Consider the following 19,163-nt stretch of genomic DNA (forward strand, 5'->3'; position numbering starts at 1 on the left):
TGTTGAAAGGAAACACATGCCCAAATAATAAATGCGTCTAAAATATACATGCTTAAATAATCAATATCTTCAATCGGTTAGTACATGCTCAAATAATAAAGTTTATGCACACAAATAATAAACCCTATCCATATAAATAATAAACTCTCAAGTTATTTTTATATTATTTTATACACATTCAAATAATGAACATTACGTATAATATACCTTATACATAAAATAAAAATAATACAATATAACTTATGCATAGAAATAATGTACTACATGCATGACCATGGTTAATTACCAATTACATTCCCTTCACTGCTGCAGTACTGGAGAGTGGAGACGACTAGCTTATTTGTTGCAGTTGAACACCAGATTCTAATCAAAAGTATATTTGTAGTAGTAGTAGTGGTATAAAATATATGGACTAAGAATGACCTGATCACTTCCATTGGGGCATAACTAGTCCAACATTCAAAAGCTAGCTTTAAAGAACAACAAGTCAACAATTTTCATCAACTAACAATCAATTTTTTTACTTCACTTAGCTGACACTTTTTTATTATTATTATTAGACTAGGCTATATATTATAGTCAAGATTAATCCATTTATTGACAAACTAATTACTTTTAGGCCCGGAATTTTCCCAGTAAGCTCCCAAAGAAGAAGCTAGTCTTAGACCAACCAGCAGTCTCAGGTGGTACCTTTGCACATGCACATGCTGCCACTTTCTTCACATTAAGCATCATCCTTTGCCCGATTTCTTTGCGCAGCCCTTCAATTATTTTCGTGTCCACCGGATTTCCAGATGAATCTCTTACGTAGAACACATTCACTCCTTGCTCCCCAACAGTTGACACCCCCGCTCTTGTAACTAACAGCCCATTTTCTCTCAGAACTCTTGTTACATCAGATAGCAGTCCTACTCTGTCCTTTGCACATAGTTCTAGTCTTAGGCCCTGCATCCATCAAATTCAACCCATCCAGTTGAATCAACTCTACCCAAAATGGGAAGGATTTATATACATACGTACGTACTTTACACAAGGTACGCTCCCTCACCTCCATCATATATAAAAATAAAAATAAAAATAAAAATGATAAAGCTAAGGGCATGTATGGAAATAATGCAAACTGTTGCAAATAATTAGTCTCCCTCACCTCACTTACTCTTCTTTGAATAGCAGCTTCAAGGCACTTGATGACTCTATCCTTTTCCCCTTCAGTATCCAAAGTGCATCCATCCATATGGCGTATATAGTATTCCTACGAGCCCAAAATCTTAAGTTCAATCATTAGAATCAAGACTCAAGGACATTTGAGGAATCGTTTGAAACTGAATCTCAGGTAGAGCCACATTAAATATCTCACTTGTAATTTAAGACCCAGTTTAACAAAGTGATGCACACCATTCTATATGTATGCAAGAATTTGTCTGTTTGTGTGTGTATTTGGGAAGGATGGTAATTATGATGATAGACCAGAAAGGAAATGCAATTATAACTAAATTAACTATCCCATTTACTTCCCATAAAACATGCATAAACTGATTTATAATTTAAGCTGCTCATTTGATTTAAAAGAGCATAAATAGTTTTCTGCAAAACCTCACTTTTAAGCTTATAGGTGTATGTAAACCCCATTACAGATCAAAAGAAGCTCAATATTTTGTGACATTTTACTCTTTTTTTTTTTAAATCACAAGAATATCCAAAACTAAACAAGTATGAATCATTTTCCAGCTATACTAAGAATATTGGAAAACCTCTTACCTACAAAGTAATTCCAACCCCATATTCTAAAATTTGCATATTTAGTCATTCCTACACAATATTTCTTTTGTTAATTATTCTTGTGGGGCAGAATTAATGTCCTTAAGGCTTATACTTTTTAAGAAAAATGGAACTTTCTCCTTCATTAATGTCCTCTAAATACATCCTAGATCATAGATAATAAATTAACTTAGTGAATACCTGTGATGCAGAAGGACCATCTGATGAGATAGCTGCATGGAAAACAACATACTGCATGTCTGTTAGGGTGCACACTATGTCAAACATAAGCTTTGGCCTGTCCTTGCACTTGACACTGACTACGGAGTACCCCTTCTCTACACAGTGATCAATTGAGACGTTTGGTTTGAGTGAAGGGCAATCTGCCTCCATGTCCAGGCAACTGCCTTCATAATCCCTGTCAGCAAAGAACATTTGATGCAGCCGCCGATCAATGTGGGTGCTGCCCATGGAGACACTTGTGTGTGCTACATTATTATCATCCTCGCATGCTCGAAGAATGTTTTTGAGCTGCTCCTCAATGACACACAATCTTGACGGATCATCAACAGCGTTGCATGTAACTTTGTCATTCACATAAAGAACACATGCTATGCGCTGATTATGAGTCCAGACCTCAGCAGCAACAACATTGAAATGGAGATTGGCAAGGACAGCAGAAATTTCAGACAGAAGACCTGGGCGGTCCCTGCCTATAAGCTCAATAGCAGTGTAGTCACCTAGAGAGTTAACTCCCACGTTTTTCCCTGGACAAGTCTTCAACACATCTGATGTGTAACCCTTTGGTCCAAGAGCCTATTGTATAAAAATAACAAGGAAACCTTAGTATACTAAGTCATGCCAAAGCCTAAAGTGCTCAAATAACCACATGATTTCAACCTCCCATATGGAACTTATATGCACTACAAGTATACAACCCTCTTGAGGATCTTAGACCATACCAATTGTTCACAGAATATATACACAATCATCGACTCTTGCCCCATATTTGATAAATTATCAGAAAAATTACTGAAATATGATTAATCTATAGAGAAATACTCCATACGAAACAACAAAGTAGTTGCTCATTCTACGTCAGCATAGCATGTCAGATGTGAATAACAGCCATATTATCAAATCTTTCTTTATAATTTTCAGTGTGTCAAATAAGTCTTTGTGCAACTAATACTTTTTCACCTATTATATATATATATATTACTTATTTGTAGTTCTGTCCAAATAACCTCTCATGTAACAATACCTCAATATAAGCAAAATGGAAATCCCTTGATGCTAGAATTAAAGCATCATCACCTTCCAGCTAAATCAAACATATATGTTTGAATTTTTGAGCTTCATACTGAAACCATAGAAGAAAATGAGTACCTTACCTTTTCTATATAACCAATAGTGTTTCCATCTGTAACTTTATTGCCATGTTGGTCGGTAACGTGAAAAACTGTTAAGAAAACAATTGAAATTGTTAAATATTATTTCTTGTGTTCGTTGCATGTTTGTTATATAAACTTATAGATGGAGATCATAGAAGGTGGAGAAAGGGATGAAATATATATGAGGTGCCCTAAAAGAGCTTCTAGAATACTTGTGCAAATGACCTTTATACCTAGGCTCACAAAATTATTTAGGGAATCCACACCCAAAAAAATTAGAAAAAGTTGAAACGTAGTTGCAAATTTTTTGCCTTTCTCCTAAACCTATACCAAGCTATTTTGTTTTGTTTCCCCATCTCCCCTCTGCAACCCCCTGCCTTTTATTTTAAATTTTTTTTTTTCACTCCCCACAGATGTAAGTTTTAAAGCATACACATCTGTGTAAATCAGTAACCATCGTTGTCTCTGAAATTTGATTTGGCTATTTATTTTGAGCTAGCAGTCCAAGCTTGAATTGAAATAGTGTACAACATGATCCATGCAGTCTCCAGTAGTTCTCTGGAACATACAACTAAAACAAGTTTCAAACGGACCCAAATAAGAGCTTAGAAATATGGAATGGGATGTGATTATGTCCAAAAATACTAGAAATATTATAAGAAAAGGTAGACTTACCATCCATGAACCACCCGCCGTCAGAGGATACATAAGCTTTAGTGATAATGAGATCAAGGTCAGAGAGGACTTGCACAACCTCCAGAAGTATTCCTGGTTTGTTGACACTGTCGACCTAGGTGTTGCAATGAAAATGTTCAACTGGTCATATTAGGAAAGAGAAAGCTAGGGAAAGAAAGGTGTTTCTGATGCATCACACTTTATGAAAAGCATTTGGTAGAACATTATATATATGAGCACATCTGTGTGTGCATATTAATATCTACACAGTTCCAGGCCGAGCTAGCTTTTTTTGGTCTGTCCCATATTAAAAAAGAAACCCGAAAGAGGACAACTAACAAAAGAATAAATGAAAATTCACAATTTCAAATAAAAGAATACCTTGAATGCTCGGAAAGTTGATCCTTATATACCTATGCTACAAAATTTTTATAAAAACTTGTACAAAATTCATATTTGGGATTGGATTTCACTTTTACTAGTTCTCTGACAAGAAAAGAAAAGCAAGCATATGTGAGTAATACAGCCATTATTTCTATTTCCATTTTGGCCAGTTTGTCAGGTAATTAATTGACTTCTCACAATTCCAACTTACCAATCAAGGCCTTACATAAAATAGCAAAAACATAAAGGATTAGAATTTGAGAAGGAAGAGAAAATTTAGGATTTAGGACCACTCTCCATAATGCACAACATCTAAAATATTGGCTCAAAGTCTTGATTGGTTAACATTCAAAAAAGCTCACAGCTCAAATATCAATTTATAATCTTATTTATGAGATAAGCATTCACGTCTGATAAGTTTTGTTATCCCTAAACAAGCTATGCATTATCTTTATCAACTTCAAGAACACAAAAGCAAGCTAAGATGAACAATATTGTTCTCAGTAAAATCTGATAACCTCCAAATTTCAGAGAATGAGCATTATCTCACTCCTTAACTTTCACATACAACAGATAGGGAGAATGGCTATCATATGCACAACTTTTTAAAAAGGTTTGCAAAGTACCTTCACTATGGTACAATCCTTGCAGCTGATGTTGTCAACAGACACCCTAATAGATAAACCAATACACAATTAAAAATATGGGGAAAAAGAAAAAGGAAAAAAAAAAAACTGATATCGTCAAAATTAATGGTTACATTCAGGAACACACAAAATGAATGATGAAATCTAAACAGAAGGGCACAAAATATTTTAAATTTTAGCCATGGAAATCATACAAAAAGAATTGTTCAAAGATGTAGTAAGATATAGAATAGAACCTTGGAGGATTTATTCTGATGCTTAGAGTCTCATATTCAGGATCAAAATATGGCCAACAGGCCCTTGCCATATCAAGAACAGTCTATAGTATGGAAGTTACTTCTCCCCTTCCCTGCCCAAACATTTGAGCCAATATTACTACATAGTCTATAGGAGCTGATGTACCATTAATTATCAGTAACATGAATAGCAATTTTAGCGGCACTCCAACCATATTAGCAATCAGGGAAAGGAGAGTAAAGGTATACAATTGTAAATAGCAAATCATTGCCAGGAGAATTGTGACTACTAGACAAAGGATAAATATGCCCTGAACTGCATGTAAACTCTTCAAAGATTATAGTTCTGATGCAGAATAGATTTAAAGATGGAAGAACAAATACATTTGCCACCCAAAAAATCATATAATTTGATTATTTAAGAGGATAAGATGAGAAACAATCTTGCGAGGCATAATATTGCTAACACTGTCTAGTTGGAATTCAAATAACAATAAAAAATATAGATGTACAGTAAGACATACTAATGAGCTGGAGGAAATTCAATAAAGTTGCACCATGTTTTGAATAGAGTTACAAATTCCATAGACTACGTAATCATCCATACATCTTTTCTTCATTTAGTTGACTACATGTTTCTACACTGGATAAGGAGGACATGTGGAAAAGTGTACTCAACTTGATCTTTCATTCTCACATAGTTTTAGAATGTGGCAATACATTACAATTACACGATAACTTCATGAAAGTTTAAATTAGCTCATAGTTTCATCATATAAAAGGATGCAAATCAGCAATATTTTCTAGAATTGGCATTGCAAATAAAAAATGTTAACCAATGCTCTGAACATGCATTCGCATGAATCTGTGAGAATAAGAAAGACATTCACCTCACCCTTGTACATGACTCATGCCCTACATGTATTCATGGATTTCATTTTTAAAAAAAAAAAAAAAAAACAGAGCTATCCAAAAAATAGGATTGGCTTGTGGGTGGACAGATGGAACTAAAGATGTGCCAATGCATATTGAGATGCAACAATATCAAGTAAGTAATTTGATTTCATCATATAAAGGGAGGGAGACATCCAAACAAATTACAATAATTGAAGTGTAATCATGGAAAATTGTACTACCTTGACAAGACAAGTTGGAATAGTAGCTTCTGTCCTTTTAACTCATGCATTCTCCACCCTCAAAGTTCATATGAAATCTGCTCATAGTTCTGCCAACAAAATTTTCACATTGCAGGAGATGCAAAGGCCTGGAAGTAAGAGATGGAAACAATTGTCAGTATGATGAACATGTTTCTGTAGATATTCACAAAGGATATCGTGTTTGACCAACATGAACAAGGAATCAAAACTTAATGTGATGCTTATCTAGAACCACTAACAAGTTTTATTCGCCAATGGCAAAATACAAAATTGGCCTCAATGGATGATCCTATATATGGCTTTGCACCACCAGCCTCAAAACAAAATATAAATTTTTGTTACCACGCCCATTTAACTTGCTTGTTTGTTTCAAAACAAAAGAATAATAAATTACTCCTACTCAGCAACTAAATAGCAGATTCAATAACTGAATATGGTAGCAAAAATTAAAAGTTTCAGTGAAATCATTAACACAAAGAGTAAATCTAAAAAAATATAAACAAAAAACAAAATACTACTAGCTGCTCACAATATAATGATTTCCTAACTCTCTAATTCTTGATGTTTACTTATTGTTTTATTTAGAAAGACAAATCATGTTATAGTATTTCTTTAAGATTAGTACTACAAATTTGAGATTAATGCATTTACATCAATAATAATTAAGGAAACCATTAACAATGCTTTGGTAGACTCCACATCATTACTACTACTCCACATCATTACTAGTACTGAAGGAGGTTAAAGATTTCGGGGCTCTATATACATACAAGCAAGACAGAAATAACTAAGCTGCGCTGTTATGATTTCTTCATAAATAAAACCAAGACTATGGTATAGTATTTAAATCTTAGTGATTACCTAGGATATAATAGCAGGCAGCAGCTAAAGTGGTCCATAAGATTGATACGATGCTACCTACTCTATAATAAATGGGATGTTGACTCAATTGAAAGGTGCTGTCGCAGGACCTCAACTTCTGCCGCAAATTAAAGTTGATGTAGGGCCATAACTTTCAATAGTATAACTATGCAGCATATATTCATGTAATTCTTACCATCCCTTGTTTAAAAAAAAAAATATTAATTCTTACCGAAATAGTTTTGTCCCTTGCTAGTGCAGAGATGCTCAGATGCTCTAGAATTTGGAATGGATTTTAAATACTGAAGGAGTTGACATAAAGATTTGATTCCCACACTACTTTAAAGGACAGCCAAAATTCCCAGTATATCATATCATCTCAATCACACTTAGCTTGTTTGACCACAAAAATTGATGGTTCGGATTCGATCGGCAAGAAAGTTAGCAGCTAGCTAGCTTTGATCCAATGGCAAATTAAACACATAAAAATAAATTAAAGACCACCGTACCCCACCCTCCGCGAGCGACAACCAACTGTTCTACCCTAAAGAAGCGACAATTTTAGTAAAGAATAAAGATCATCATCGCTTTAAGCATGGAATTTGCTATTCTAAAGAATACAAAAACAGGAAAACAATTAAGAGCGAGCATGAAATTTTATTATATTTTAATAAGAGAAAACAGAAACATAATTAAGATCATGAAGTCACTGTACTGTATGTGTAGCTGGCTGGCTTGCTGGCGTGATCAATGATATGATTCAAATTAAAAACAAACATGCAATCCAAATAAAAAGCTGGAAAATTGCCAAGGAACTTGTGGTCCAGTGGCATCAAACCTTTCTCTTTATGTGGGAAGTGGTGGGTTCGAGTCTCAGTGGAGTAGCAAATCGAAGAGATATAATGAATTAGGCACTCATAAAAAAAACACCCGCATTTATATATTTTTTAATTAACAAGAGAATTGAAGAGAAAATAAAGGAGTTACTGACCTAGGACCAAATTAAAGCGCGAAATGAAGAAACTAAAGTAGACGAGAGATAGAAGATACAAGAGAGAGATATGTATATATGGAAAAAGAAGCTAAGTGAGGGAGAATTGAGGACTATGTAGGAATGGAAGAGCACTCACTCACTAGCAAATTAAATATAATGCTTAACTTGATCGATCGTGCGAATGTATAGTGGAATGGTGATGAGTATCCCTCCTTCAATTCAATTCCCACTAAGACTGAGCTAGCTAGCTTAGGGAGTTTGCCTTCTACTGCATATATGCTGCGTAAGCATACATACATTATACATATAGAAAGAAGCGGTTGAGAATCAACCAAATTATATATAATAAAAAATATATGACTTGTTGGTGACTAGGAGCGCAGCTTTAATAAAGTTGCGCTCTATGCTACGCACTAAACATATACTTTCTTATTATACCACTATAGAATAAAATACAATATTGGACAAAATTAATTTTCCATACCATATAACTTAACTTCATCAATAATAGCTTTACAACTCAATCTCAATTTTCTTAACTACCTTTTAAATAAAGTACAACAGTTTAAGGAAAAATTGCATTTTTCGTCGCTAAATTATAGCAGTTTTGATAATTGCTAGCACATAATATGATATCTACAAGTACAAAAACTATAAACTACATGTACAAAATATGTCAACTATAGATGCAGAATCTGAAAGATATTTTTAGGCCAAAGTTTACAATCAATGTAGATCCTGATCCATGTATAATTTGTCCAACTAAGCCAGCACAATACGATCATTCTAATGTGGATTGGGACGGCATCACCCCATTAATGCCTGCCCATGTAGATCGACACAATCCACTTGAAATCATTATTGGCATTAAATTAAAGAAATAATTATATATAGTTTAGGTAGGCAGTAAAAATATAGGGAAAAAAAATGAAGTGCCATCAAATCCAACTTTGCATATTTTTAAGAACCAAGAGAAATGGAATCACATTCCAACTTACATTTTGATATATAGTTCCCACAAGAATCCCTTTTATGAAGGAGGAATTAAAGGAGAACAATGAATCAGGATCATATCATATGACCTTAGCTTGCTTATTTACTCACAAACTTGGCATATTTCTTATGCTTTTTCTTCTTCTTCTTGTCACCACTTTTTCAACAAACAATAACATTCATATGATGATGACACTATTTATTTCCCAGCTACAATTATTATATTCTTCGTACAAAATTAATTAATTCTTTAAAAAAAATTATATAATATTGCTCTTATATTCGAACCTAGATAAGATAAATCACGAAATGTATCTGAATTAACCTAGATGTCTCTATATACTTGTTTTTCATTTATATTGATATCAATTAATTGTGAATTTATTCACAAAATATTTGTTTCTTTTTTTGGTTCCATTTTCCTATTTTACTCCTAACAGTCTAACTTATTAAATAAGAACTCCCAAGCCCACCTGGCAGCTCAAATTGTGAAGGTAAAATTTGTCAACCTCTTAAAGAGAGGGACTTGCGCTAATACTTAAAAATCTCTACACTTACAATGTTCAGTCTTTTTGTACATGAAAAATGGAGATAATCAAATGCTATACAATTTAGTTGGGTGGATCTTAAGTTACTCTTTTATGCTTTTGAATTTGTGTATCTAATTTTTGAAAGCAAAGGAATTCATATCATATCTTATATTAGTGAACTGGAATTCGTGTATCTAATTAGTTGCGTACTTTTTATATTTAATTTATTCATTTTTTAAGTATACTTATCATTATATAGTGATTTGCGCATTCTATTATTCAGAAGATGGACAGTTAAGATCCTTTTCACTAAATTACTTGTTTGTACAGTTATAAAAGGACTTTTGCTTTTTCAACATTAACTCATGTAATTAATCAACAATGTATAAAACTTACAGAGTGACAAATTAAAAGTCCAAGTTGGCCTTACGTGATTATAAAGTTAATAATTTGACCAATTTAACTGGTTACGTTGCCTCATCTTAATTATCATTTTATTTAAGTTTATGAAATGTTCTGATTAAGAGGCAATAAAAAATTAACTACTAAATTTTGTTTCATTAGTACTTTTACTCTACGAATTGCCTGACACGATATGTATACATATACTTTTGTTTACACTACCTTTTGTTAATTTTAATATATATAATCTTTTTCTTGATACATTAATTTTCTCAACTAATTGTGAGTCGTCAATTCACCTTTATCCTTTCTTTTTAGGCAATTATGGATAATTTTGGTATATATATATATATATATATATATATATATATATATTAAATGCATGTAAGGATCATATCCATATCCATTTATATCGATTTGCATCAATATTCATTTATTATAAATTAATTTATGAGATATTTTGTTTCTTTTTTCATTTGTTTCCTATTTTATGCTAATTCTAATGTATAAATATGATCACTAGTCTATGAAATCATCAGTACAGTGGAGTTGACTTCATGACTATGAGAGTAATTATAATTCTTTTTGCTCTTTTGGCTTTTGTTATCAACTTTAGCTATGGCAACAATGTTGGTAGTTGGGGAAAATCGAAAGGATACAAGAGCAGTTCAATTATTACTCGTCTAAAGGTATTTTTAAGCATGTCTAAAATAATTTTTAAAATTTAAATATTATTGTTATATATGCCCTTTTTTTTTTCTATTACACTCTTTCTAGTTGCATAATAACTAGTATTTGTAAATAAGTGTTATTTGCTTATATTTACAACTTGACATATTTATATTTATAAACATGACAGACCATTCATGGTGATATTTATAATTGTGTGAACATATATAAACAACCTGGTATGAACCATCCAACAATGGCAACAGAAAGAATTAAGGTATGATAGATGCATGTTTAATTTCAATCTTATTTGTTATATATAAATTTTTGTTTTGCTTTTTGGCAAAAAGAAATTTTACTAAAATATTACATACACAGGTGATAATTGCTAAGGAATTAGAGAGGCAAAAGGCTAAACTTGCATCAGAGGAACAAAGTTCAACAGCTCAGAAAAATAATAGTTTCAATCCAAAAGACTTATGATTGAATAAGAAAGGATGTCCTATTGGAAGTGTCCCTATTCGTAAAATGTCTAAACAACAATTACAAATTGTTCGAAATGAGCAAAGAGCCCAATACAATAAGTTGGGAAATCATTCATATGCTGCTACAAGTCTGCGTGATGTAAGGCACACTTTGAAAATTTTAGTAAAGTATGAAATTTTAATATAATATTGATTTTGACATTATATTAAAAATATTTATTATTGTTCAGTTTGCGGGACTTTTAATTGGGAATGCTCCTTCTGAAAGATTTACTGGTGCTAAAGCTACAATGACTATATGGAATCCAACACTACGAGGGGAAAATCAATATAGTTCGGCTTCTTTGTATGTGGAGGATGGAGATAATCAAATAAGAGTTGGATGGATTGTAAGTTACTCAAAATTTATGCATGCTTTTGAACTCAATATGAAATAGTTAACATTTTTGTCCAATTGTTTATGTAACTCTGATATGTTTATTTTTAGGTACACCCTGCATTATATGGTGATTCGCGCACTCGACTATTTAGTAGATGGACAGTTAGTATTTTTTTACTTGCTTTTTTTTTTTTCTTTTTTTTTTTTTTTTTTTTTTTACAATTATCAAAAAGACTTTTTACTTTTAAAATAATTAACTAATTTAAATCAATAACGTATGTACAGAGTGACAACTATGGAAAAACTGGATGTTATATCAATCATTGTCCAGGATTTGTGATGACATCTAACGTTGTGTCACTTGATTATGCTTTTCCCAATATGTCTGTATTGCGTGGAGAACAATTTGACGTGACTCTCCAAGTAGTTAAGGTATGCATTATATTGCGTGAATGAATTTGTTGCAAATTAGCTTTTTATTTATGTTTATGAAAAGTTCTAAGTGCTTAAGGGGCAGTAAATTAAAATTTACTAAATTTTGAGTTATTATTATTTTGACTGCACACTTGTTTACACTAATTAACATAACTCTATTTTTATATATAAGTATAAAGAATACTCATAATCTTTGTGGCTATCCTTGAGAGAAGGTCACATGATCGTTTGTGTGTAAAATAAAATTTTAAATATAATTTAATTTTGTGCTAGCGTTCTACCGGAGATTGGGAGTTCAATTACAATGGCCAACAACTTGGTACGTGGACAAGCTCCATATTTTCAAAAATGGGTGAAAGTGCTAGTCAATTGCGATTTGGAGGGGAGTGTTATCAACCAGAAATTCAAGATGTAAGTCCTCAGATGGGAAGTGGTGGTAGATTTAGAAAAGGAAAGTATGATAGAACGGCTTATATGCGTCAATTGAGTTATACTGATACTATATATGGAGATGCTGTTCTTGACGATTCTATGGTTCAGGTTCAAACATCTAGATGTTATTATGCAACCAATGAAGGATATAATTTTAATGATGATTGGTATGGATACAACTTTATGTATGGAGGTAAGGGTGGCAAAGATGGTGCAGAATGTTTCGACGACAGCTTGTAATGTACCCTGCCTTTATTATATATAAATAAGTGGTAGTTAGTTCCTACCTGTCAATAATAATATACAAGACTATAAGAGATTGTAAGTGTTCAATAAGAGGTTTGTAAGTGAATACTCTCTCACATTTGTTTCTATACTCGCCCCATCCCACACTTCTCAAGTCGTCTGCTTTAATTTTAAATCTCTTTACAATAAAACAAATTTATATATTGGTTAAGGGCAAATTATTTTGTGGACCCGGATCTACATTTGGGACTACCTTGCAAGGTGGATTTGGGTTTAAAGATACAGAATTTAAATACTACATGTTTATAATTTACATTTTAAAAATTCAAAATTTGTGATGACCGTATTGTATTCACAAATCCCTAAATTTTTATTTTAAAAATACAATTTATATTCTAGAAATTTACAGTTCCAATATTAAAAATACACAATTTAGGATTAGGGTCCACCTTGCAATGTGGACTCTGGTCTATTGTATAACAACTATTGGTTAAACTCATTTATTTATTGTTAATTTGGATGCATTTATAATAATAATAATAATAATAATAATAATAATTATTATTATTATTATTATTATTATTATTATTATTATTATTTTGAGTACTACTGACTCTCTTACAATGTAGTATCTGTTCATACATACTTTCTCAATCTACTGAAGGACAAAAAGTCAATGCCCCATTGGAGATTGAACCTGTGACCTCTCACTTAGGAGAGCCACAACTATGCCGTTTAATAATAATAATAATAATAATTATTATTATTATTATTATTATTATTATTGTTATTATTATGTTTCATGCGTGGCATGCAAAAGTGGCTGTTTTTTTTTATCATGAGAAATCTGCAATTATTACTAAAGTGTGTGCATTACGTAACTTTGCTATTATTGAACAAGCTATGCACTATCTTTAGGATAAAATAACGTAACAAAGAACAAAATTTTATATATAATTTATTTATTTATTGGCTACTGTCAAGTGTCAACCCACAGAACATTAAAAAAAAAAACAAAAAAAAAAAAAACATATTAATCAAATGCGATTCATGCATATATTTATCACATCTGGTAGGGAATTTTTTGTTTATCCATGTAACTTGATCCTTATCTATTTCAACCTCAAATACACGAAAGCAAATTAAGATTAACAATATTGATCTTATTATAATCTAAGAATGCTGGACATAAATATAAAGTTACAATCACCACAAGGAATAATATTTGAGCCTCAAAGACAATTTAAAGTTTCACAAGAAAGTTGGGGTTGTGACTGCTCAAATATTGACTCCATTCAATTCCTTGCAACATTAAGGTCATTAATCCCCCAATCTCTCCTTTCACTTACAAGTTAAAACGTAACTATAGCTTTAGTGTTGGGTCACACTTGTGTGGAACCGTCTCATGAATTTTTATTTGTGAGACGGGTCAAGTCGGGTTGGATCAATATGCAAATCTAATACTTATAGTAGCAGATATAATACTAATTAGGAATAAAGTAGTGTTTGTTACTTATACTTTAAGAAAAAACGTAATACTTTTAGGACAAATGTAATACTTTTACATTTTGATGTAAAAGTATTACTTTTTTTCATAAAAAATATTATATTTTCTTTTAGTGTGAGACGATCTCATACAAATTTTTACTTTAACGTTTAGTAGCTATGATATTTTAACATTTTAAAAAAAAATCATTCTTATTCAACAACTAAATTGCATAATCAATAATTGAATTGAATATGGTAGCAAAAATTGTAACTTTCAGTGGATCATCAACACACAATATAAATAAATAATAGTGCTCCTAATGATTTCCTAATTCTCAATCCTATCGTGATGCGTATCGTCTTCTAGAGGTAAAACTTCACCGATTAAGAAAACTCTACTAGAAGGAATTATTGAATCAATTCTTCTACTTATGAAGAGTTTTCTTAACCTAAGAGTGTGATTGAGTGCAGGAAATTCACGCATCCATAACTAATGTTAAAGGTTCAATTATTGATTTTAAGAGTGGATCCATAAAAAATGTAGGCCACATTTTTTTATTTAATTATTTTTATTTACCAAATAAAACATGTTTATGTTGCAGAAGTTAATACTCCACAAAATACATTTATCATTTTCTTAATTTTTTTGTATTAAACACTATGGAAATATATAAGCTTGTTTAATATTATCACATTTTCTAAAATTATGAATGAGTTACATAATAACAACTTAAATGAATAAATATACAACTCTAACACCTTAAATGTATTATTTTAATCTATAAAATTTGACCTATGCATGTAACAACTTAATTTTGATATAATAAATATATAATTTCGAATTGAGCTATTATTGTAATTAGTCTTCGCACCCGTACGATGCACGGAATGGATTTGTTCTAATATTTTAAGAATATTTAGATCGGTATATGATTATAGAAATTATAACATCAAATATTATATAGTGCAATTGAAAATATGGTTTGGATCGATTATGTTTTATGATGTTATCTTTGCATGAATTTGACCAAATAATTGTTGAATTAATAACTAATGTGTAGATGTAAGCATCTGGTGCTGAAACTTTGAGAATTTTATATATCAGTGTTTAGGATTTGTATAACTTGAGCAAATTTGCTTTTTGAAAAAAAAACATAATATCACCAATTCGAATTACACATTATTTAGAACCTCTTTTGTAGAAGACATTGGTAGTACTAACACAAACTTGTCCATCATCGTCTAGCGCTAACATCTTCAGGCCATCAGGATGGGTGACTCGAAAAAAAGTCGCGTACAATTGACTGTGATTAAACACCGATTTGCCCAACATGAGTTAGTGTTTGGCCATAGCTTTTGTTGATACTCATAACATATGCGAGCATCAATGGGAATTTTCACAATTTCATAACTCAATGTTCACAATTTCATAACTCTATATTCAACAGTATAATACAATTTTTGAATCTATATAACAAAATTGTGAATATAAAGTTCAAAAATTGTGAATATTAAGTAATATAATTTTGTGAAATTGTGAATATAGAATTTTAAAATTGTAACATAGCGTTCTAAAATTGTGAATATAGACCGAAGTCTACCTTGTAAGGTGGACCCGAGTCCATAGCATAATTTGCCCAATATCATAATGACAATTTTCCAACAGTAATGACTCCACTGACCCAATTCAACATACTTTGAATAGCGAATATTCAGTATACAAATTATGATGGATCCATCTTACAATGTAGACATGTGTCCATGATATAACCATTCATGATGGCCTGAACTAAACCATGCCATTTGGGCCCAAAATATTATAAGCCCAACAACAAAGCCTAATTGCCCAAAGTCCTTGTATAGATTTAGCCCAATCTAAGAACAAATAATTGAAGGGAAAACAACGGCAAAGCATTGATCAATCGGCGACTGAGAGAGAGAGAGAGAGAGAGCAGAGCAGAGATGTCGAAGACGCTGGTGCAGCCGATAGGGCAAAAACGGCTGACGAACGTCGCCGTCGTTCGTCTGAAAAAGCATGGAAATCGTTTCGAGATTGCGTGCTACAAGAACAAAGTCCTCTCTTGGCGCTCCGGCGTGTAAGCTTTCATTCCTCTCCACCGTCTATCTCTCTATCTATCTATACACATACTAAAAATCATGAATAATGTTTTTTACAAAAAATTCAAATAGGGAGAAGGACATTGACGAAGTCTTACAGTCACATACTGTGTATTTCAATGTCTCCAAGGGAGTTCTCGCCAAGTCAAAAGATTTGCTTGCGGCATTCGGGACAGATGATCAGACCAAAATTTGTTTGGAGGTTAGAAGGAAGTTTTTTTTTTTTGGAAAGTTCAGTGTTAAATAAATTCCTGGAAGTTTCTGCTAATAACCTGATTCGTGGAAGTTAGTTAAGTGAAAATCCTTAAGTGTGAATAGATTTGCTATTTACAGCTCGTTAATTCATTATTGAGCTGCAAATAGCAAAGCTATACATACTCAAGGATTATTGCTTAAGTAGCTTAAAAGTGTGACTGCAAAACATTGCGCAACTATTGAAGACAAAATGATTTTATAATTTCATTTGGTTTTTTTATTCTACATTAAAAGAGGATTCTTTCAGTGATTTGTGCGGTTGTGCTGATGGAACAGTTTTTCTTTTCCTGCCTAAACACCCCATCCCCCTGTTTGTCTTGAATGGAGTTATGAAGAAAGAGAGTGTTTTAAAGGTATTTATTGAATGAAGGATCATTTCCTTTCTCTCTCAGATTTTGGAAAAAGGAGAGCTACAAGTTGCAGGGAAGGAGAGGGAGTCACAATTTTCAAGTCAGTTCAGGGATATTGCTACAATAGTCATGCAGAAGACGGTCAACCCAGAAACTCAGCGGCCATATACCATAAGCATGATAGAACGCCTAATGCATGAAATCCATTTTGCTGTTGATCCACATAGTAGCTCTAAAAAACAGGTTTGAATAAATATGGCTTTCCCATTTTTCTTCTGCATGGTTCCTTTGGCAGGTTACCCCACTATATTGATTTACAACTTTATTTTTCGCGGTATTAGTTTATCAAGTAGAAAACTGTCTCTCTCTATCTCTCTAATTGCTATAGTTATATATTTACTAAGAATTAGGAGCCAACTTTCTTAAAGAAGAAATTTTTGGCTCTATGTTCCACAGGCATTGGAGGTCATCCGTGAGCTTCAAAAGCACTATCCTATTAAACGGGCCCCAATGAGGTTACGCTTAACCATACCAGGAGAACAAAATTTTTCCATACTGGAGAAGCTTAAGGAGTGGAATGCTGGTGTGATTTCAAGAGATGAAGCTGGAAGCCAACTTTCTATTGTAAGTCCCAGATCCATTTCTGAACAAACCCTTATACTACATTTAGTATAAAGCTTGCATTAAGTCTCAGTGGTGCAGGCTATAACTTTTTAACTCTTGGCTGTTGTTAGCAAGCAATCATAGGAACTAGTCTGTCTGTCAAGTGTCAACTGGTCCTTCCTCATTTCTTAATCTTGGACTTGTATTCTACATCTTAAATTATGCAGAGAATCTATTTCTACCGCTCCCTTGTTACAAAATAAACCACTCTATACCCTAACTTGCTATTCTTCTGCTGCCTACTTGTAGGCTAAGTTACGCTTAAGCTGTCCGACATTATTGGATCTCTTTGAGCAACAAGCTCTTGAGGCAGTCATCACTTTTATGCCTTTCAGTCCATGTTTCTGTTTAATGGCACAGCTTGTGGAGTATAGTATCATGGATTGTAATTGTTGCAGCTATTATAATATGCTGATTTTTTTTTTTGGTGATGATAATATGCTGAATTTGACCATCCTTCATTCCTTCTTACTCTGATGCAGATTTGTGAGATGGAACCAAATCTTTTTCGGGATTGTGATGCCTTGATAAGGAATTTGCAGGGAAGATTGGAAATTCTTGCAGTTAATGTGCATGTAGAAGGCGATACTTTTGTCGATCAGTATGATGATCATGAGGATGAATCATCAAGTTTGACGGAAAAAATGCAAAAGCATACAATCTCTTCTGAAAATGAATATATCAGGGGAGAGATAAAGCAGAACAGGCCAGCAAAAAGTGGGAGTTCAGAAGGAGAAGTCAAACTAAACAAGTGCAGTACATGCAATGCAGTTGTGGGAGATTCCAAGGAGTTCAGAGAACACTTCAAGAGTGATTGGCATAAACATAATCTAAGGCGAAAAACTAGGCAACTTCCTCCTCTTACTGCAGAAGAGTGTATGGCTGACATGGAACTTGGGGACTCAAAGGCTGATCTGAAGGAATACTCCTTTTGAGGTGGGACTAAGTTACCTGGGTTGCTAACCTTACATTAATATGATTTGTAATGTTGGTGGGCTGGCTATGTCCTTGAAATAATTTTTGCTTTTGAATGAATTGAATCTGAAAGTACATAATTACAATCATAATCAAATTTACGAGATACAGAAGTTCTTAATCAAGAATATGTTCACTAGCATACTACTCATAGCTTTGTTGGCATATGGTCCATGGTTGGCTACTTAACTGGGGTAATAGCTTCTTTTTGCTGATGAATGCATTAGAATGTTCTAAGGTCTTTCCTATTCTTTTAGAATGCCTTTTTAACTGTTAAATTGTTGTTCATCATACTGTGAATCTGTGATTCCCTCATCTTTTTCTCACCTGCATTCACATCATTTTACCTCACTTTGTTGATTTTGGCAGGTTGAACATTGTCAAATGTCACAGCATGGTGGTTGATGGAACCTTACGTTTTCTTATGCTTCTTCACATTTTAAGATTGGAGTGAGCAAAATTCTTTTCTTAGAGGAATTATTTTGGCTGGATGTATGTATTTGAAGAGAGTTCCTAGTCCTTGTATGAACATGTCTTTATAAGATTGATAGAATTGCCCTCTTGAGGGTACATATTATAATCATAGCTCACTGGTTGATCTCCCCCCCCCCCCCCCCCCCCCCCCCCCCCCCCCCCC

The 19,163-nt window shown here is 32.8% G+C and overlaps 3 protein-coding genes across 11 annotated transcripts; 2 read left to right on the forward strand and 1 right to left on the reverse strand.

Moving 5' to 3' along the window:
• Positions 1-215: 215 nt before the first annotated feature.
• Positions 216-8,388, reverse strand: LOC116030092 (ACT domain-containing protein ACR3). Of its 9 annotated transcripts, XM_031272235.1 has the most exons (10): positions 7,345-7,656; positions 7,113-7,230; positions 6,231-6,358; positions 5,095-5,207; positions 4,838-4,883; positions 3,828-3,942; positions 3,153-3,220; positions 1,960-2,574; positions 1,148-1,252; positions 216-945 (listed from the first exon to the last, which is right to left on the reverse strand). In XM_031272235.1, the coding sequence occupies exons 4-10, from the start codon at positions 5,163-5,165 to the stop codon at positions 616-618; spliced, it is 1,350 nt and encodes a 449-aa protein (XP_031128095.1). In that variant the 5' UTR covers positions 5,166-5,207; positions 6,231-6,358; positions 7,113-7,230; positions 7,345-7,656; the 3' UTR covers positions 216-615. The 9 variants fall into 9 exon arrangements, with proteins under 9 accessions (XP_031128095.1, XP_031128112.1, XP_031128130.1 ...); XM_031272252.1 differs by lacking the exons at positions 7,113-7,230; positions 7,345-7,656 and adding an exon at positions 8,272-8,388; XM_031272270.1 differs by lacking the exons at positions 7,113-7,230; positions 7,345-7,656 and adding an exon at positions 8,243-8,374 and having other exon boundaries at positions 1,157-1,252.
• A 2,206-nt stretch (positions 8,389-10,594) lies between these two features.
• On the forward strand, positions 10,595-12,671 carry LOC116012804. The gene is made up of 6 exons (XM_031252477.1): positions 10,595-10,720; positions 10,891-10,977; positions 11,416-11,574; positions 11,673-11,726; positions 11,850-11,996; positions 12,273-12,671. Exons 1-6 carry the CDS (start codon positions 10,595-10,597, stop codon positions 12,669-12,671), a joined length of 972 nt encoding a protein of 323 aa, XP_031108337.1.
• A 3,405-nt stretch (positions 12,672-16,076) lies between these two features.
• LOC116015941 (ribosome maturation protein SBDS-like) lies at positions 16,077-19,111 on the forward strand. The gene is made up of 6 exons (XM_031256110.1): positions 16,077-16,261; positions 16,356-16,485; positions 16,931-17,131; positions 17,345-17,512; positions 18,034-18,487; positions 18,896-19,111. The coding sequence occupies exons 1-5, from the start codon at positions 16,128-16,130 to the stop codon at positions 18,484-18,486; spliced, it is 1,086 nt and encodes a 361-aa protein (XP_031111970.1). The 5' UTR covers positions 16,077-16,127; the 3' UTR covers position 18,487; positions 18,896-19,111.
• The last annotated feature ends 52 nt before the right edge of the window (positions 19,112-19,163 follow it).

Source organism: Ipomoea triloba, chromosome 1, assembly GCF_003576645.1.
Source record: "Ipomoea triloba cultivar NCNSP0323 chromosome 1, ASM357664v1".
Classification (NCBI taxonomy): Eukaryota; Viridiplantae; Streptophyta; class Magnoliopsida; order Solanales; family Convolvulaceae; genus Ipomoea; species Ipomoea triloba.